Source organism: Dendronephthya gigantea, unplaced genomic scaffold, assembly GCF_004324835.1.
Source record: "Dendronephthya gigantea isolate DGI-Jeju-01 unplaced genomic scaffold, DenGig_1.0 000397F, whole genome shotgun sequence".
In the NCBI taxonomy this organism is placed as follows: domain Eukaryota; kingdom Metazoa; phylum Cnidaria; class Anthozoa; order Malacalcyonacea; family Nephtheidae; genus Dendronephthya; species Dendronephthya gigantea.
Genome location: NW_021163407.1, coordinates 75090 through 78406, shown reverse-complemented (window position 1 = coordinate 78406; position 3317 = coordinate 75090). Strand labels below are relative to the sequence as shown.

Here is a 3317-nt window from a genome sequence, read left to right as displayed (position 1 = left end):
GTAAAGCTAGTAAATCGAACTTTTATAAAGCCTGGCGGTCGCCCGTGCCGCTGACCGGTCAACTTTGCAAAAAAATACCTAACTTTACGGAGCTATTGCGAGCAAAGTAAATAAAATAAAACTCTCATTCTAGGCCATGTTCTTGATAATATAACAAAGAAGAATGGCCTTTATAAATTTTTCGATTCCCATGCATTAAAAGAGAAACGGCCACATCGGTTTGTATGAAAACTAGCCACTCCAGCTCCGGGTTCGCTCGAACCCGGAGCCACGAACCCGGAGCTGAAGCCCCGTTTACACGTCAACAATTTTTGGCACGGCACGCTTAATTTTTAGCACCCGGGCCAAAAAAAAGGGCACTCTTAATTTTTGTCATGTAAACGGTACCGGTCCTGTGCAATTGCGGCACGGGTACCTAAAATTTTTGGCGGGCCGAGACCACCTCTGGAGGTAGTCTCGGCCCGCCAAATAAGCGGTACCGTGCCTAAAATTTTGCTATCTGAGCACTTTTCTCTATCCGATGACGCAAACATATACTTCGCGCCTTTTTGCGTATTAGTAAACCAAAATGGCCGCCATCAAGAAAAACCGAGGTAAGGTGTGGAGCAACGAAGCAACGAAAACACTTCTTAATCTTTGGTGTGACGATACAATTCAGGAAGCATTCGATCATTCTAAAGGTTCTAAAGAGACTAGTAAAGTTGATCAGCGGTTACTGGTAAGTTAATATTCCGTATATTTTTTAACATTTTTCTTAGGCTTTTAATTTAATAGCACGCTGCCTGCACTGAGGTCTGAGGAAGATTCCTAGTTTTTGCGACTTCTTGTGGTATCTGATATATTGTGGAGTAGTTACTGCATGTTTATCCATCAAGCAGAATGTTAATTTGAATGTTACTTAATAAATCAGGTTATTTTGTTGGATCAGTTACGAGCAAAAGGTTATTGTGACTTCACATTAAAGGAAGTGGTAAATAAGATGAAAAAGTTAAGGCAAAAATATCAATCGGAAAAAGACAAAACGAAAAAGAGTGGGAATGGTAGAAGCAAGACGTGGCCGTTCTTTGAGCAGATGGACAGGTTCCTTTCTCAAAGGCATAATGTCATTCCTGTTGCTCTTGTGGACACAATGGCAGAATCTGAGAAAATGGATTACAATGGTGATGATTCTTCAGACGATGAAGAGAGTTTAGGTATACACCTATGCATATATTTATATGTGAGTTTCAGAGTTATCAAAATCAGCAAATGTAATGTGGCTTGGTTTTTCTAAACATTTGTCAGCTGCATGGATCTTTTAAGTCGAAATTGTATTAAATTTGTACCATCTGTTGTAAAGTAATTTGAATACTTAATTATTGAATGTTACTTTATTGATCCTAAGAGCATGTTAATTTTTTGCTAGTTGAAAATCTAATGGAGAAGTATGGGGGAGGTTCAACACATATTCACAAATGCCAGAAGTGTGAGTATGAACAAAATATTTACTCAGAAGGAACACACGTTACTGAGGGTGGTTCTCTGATGGTGTATGCTCAAGAGGATGAATTTATTTGTCCAAAATGTGGCCCAAGTACTGTTGATGGAAATACAATTGCTGTTGGTAAGAGTAACATTATTAAATGTTGTCTTTTATTTTTCGATAATCTCTGATAACTAGAAAAAAACATGCATTATATAATTAATACTACTCAATATTTGATATTTCATTGCATTTAATTGTAGATGAAATATGCCAAAAAGGATTTAATATTTCAAATAATTTTTGGGAGACCATGTCCTGACCATCTATTAATTCCTAGCAATTTTGCCATTTTTCCTTAATTCCCTATTTTTTTACTGCTCCCCCACCCATGCATTCTACTTGGGACACTTGAGACAAAATCTTTTTCAATAAATGTGTATATGGGTCCCTATGGTGGATCCCTCATTCTTTGTACTTAAAAAAATTTGACTGAATACATTAGAGGTGCCAGAGGAAATTGATCTAAAATTAGAAAACCAAGAAGAGAAAGCCATAAAAGGGAAAGGTACACATGAGAAAAAGGTTGGAACAAGGAAGAAGAAAAAGAGTTCAATTGAGAAAAGCATGGAAGTTGCTTTTAACCAATTCAAGGAGACTGCACACAATTAATTACCTGTAACAGTTAGGGTGGTATGGAATAGGTATGGAGTAACATCAAGCAGGAAGAAAGTTGTTTTACTCTATAAAGCTGTGTAAACTGCAAGTTTCGCAGAGCAGACATCGCTTTTGCAGTATTTCAACAATATGTGGTTTAGCAATTATTTCAGACATGCATAATATATTTTAAACTTACATGTAAAATCAAGAAATGTTTTTTAGAAGTTAAATACTAATTTTTTAACTTTATTTCCTTCAATAATTTTCACAAAGTTGTGGTATCATTGCATGCCTTATTTGTTCTATACAACTTTACCAAAAAAGGTTGTCCAAAATTGGCCAAACAATAATAGTATAAAAGCTTCTTAAACATTATTACTGTCAATCTAACTATGGGTTTTAAATAGACAAATAGTCTACCCCCCTTCTTAATATCTTCTAGATATAAGAAACTTGAAGAGACAAGGTTGGAGAAAGAACACCAATTTCAGATGGAACAAGCAAGACTGGAGAATGAAAAAGAAAAGAAGAAAGGGAACACGAGTTAAAAATTTTTAGTATGATTGGATCAACAGCTTCACTAGGCATGATGGACATGTGACATAAACTTTGACCATGAGGTCATATAGAGCATGTATTAACATTTAACACCAGCACATAATTAGTGAGATAGGAAAATAGAGCAAGAGAGACGGAAAATGTGTAAATGTATGTATGTATGTGATTAATGTGAAGTATCTGTGAGAGACTACGACAAGCTAACCTGCGCCATCATTAAGTATATGCTTAAAGGACCTCACTACAGAAGTAAGCTATCGAATTTATATTGTTGTTTATGTCATATTATTAAGGGTAATTTATATCACACGTGCGAACTTGATCGGAACTATATATGCATGTTTTTATTAATATTCTTTGTATTGATTTGCTCTTATTCTAGATCGAATTGTTTAATATAATTTATAATACGATTTGCGAGTTCCTTGGCCACGTGCTTAATCTAAAATTGTCCTAACCGGTCGTCTTGGTTCCGATGAAACAATGATGATTGGCAACACAAAATCTGTTGGGTCGAAATTCAAGCAGCTCTGTATCCAGTGTTTGTTCTCAACCATTTGCCAGCGTTCAGCAACAAACCAATATAGAAACAAGTTACGGATATGATGCTCAAAGTCTTACTCGCTACAACTTGGAC

At 35.9% G+C, this 3317-nt stretch overlaps 1 protein-coding gene across 1 annotated transcript; it reads left to right on the top strand.

The window, feature by feature from the left end:
- Positions 1-928: 928 nt before the first annotated feature.
- LOC114542784 lies at positions 929-2284 on the top strand. The gene is made up of 3 exons (XM_028562234.1): positions 929-1193; positions 1406-1603; positions 1968-2284. Exons 1-3 carry the CDS (start codon positions 980-982, stop codon positions 2132-2134), a joined length of 579 nt encoding a protein of 192 aa, XP_028418035.1. The 5' UTR covers positions 929-979; the 3' UTR covers positions 2135-2284.
- Positions 2285-3317: the final 1033 nt, after the last annotated feature.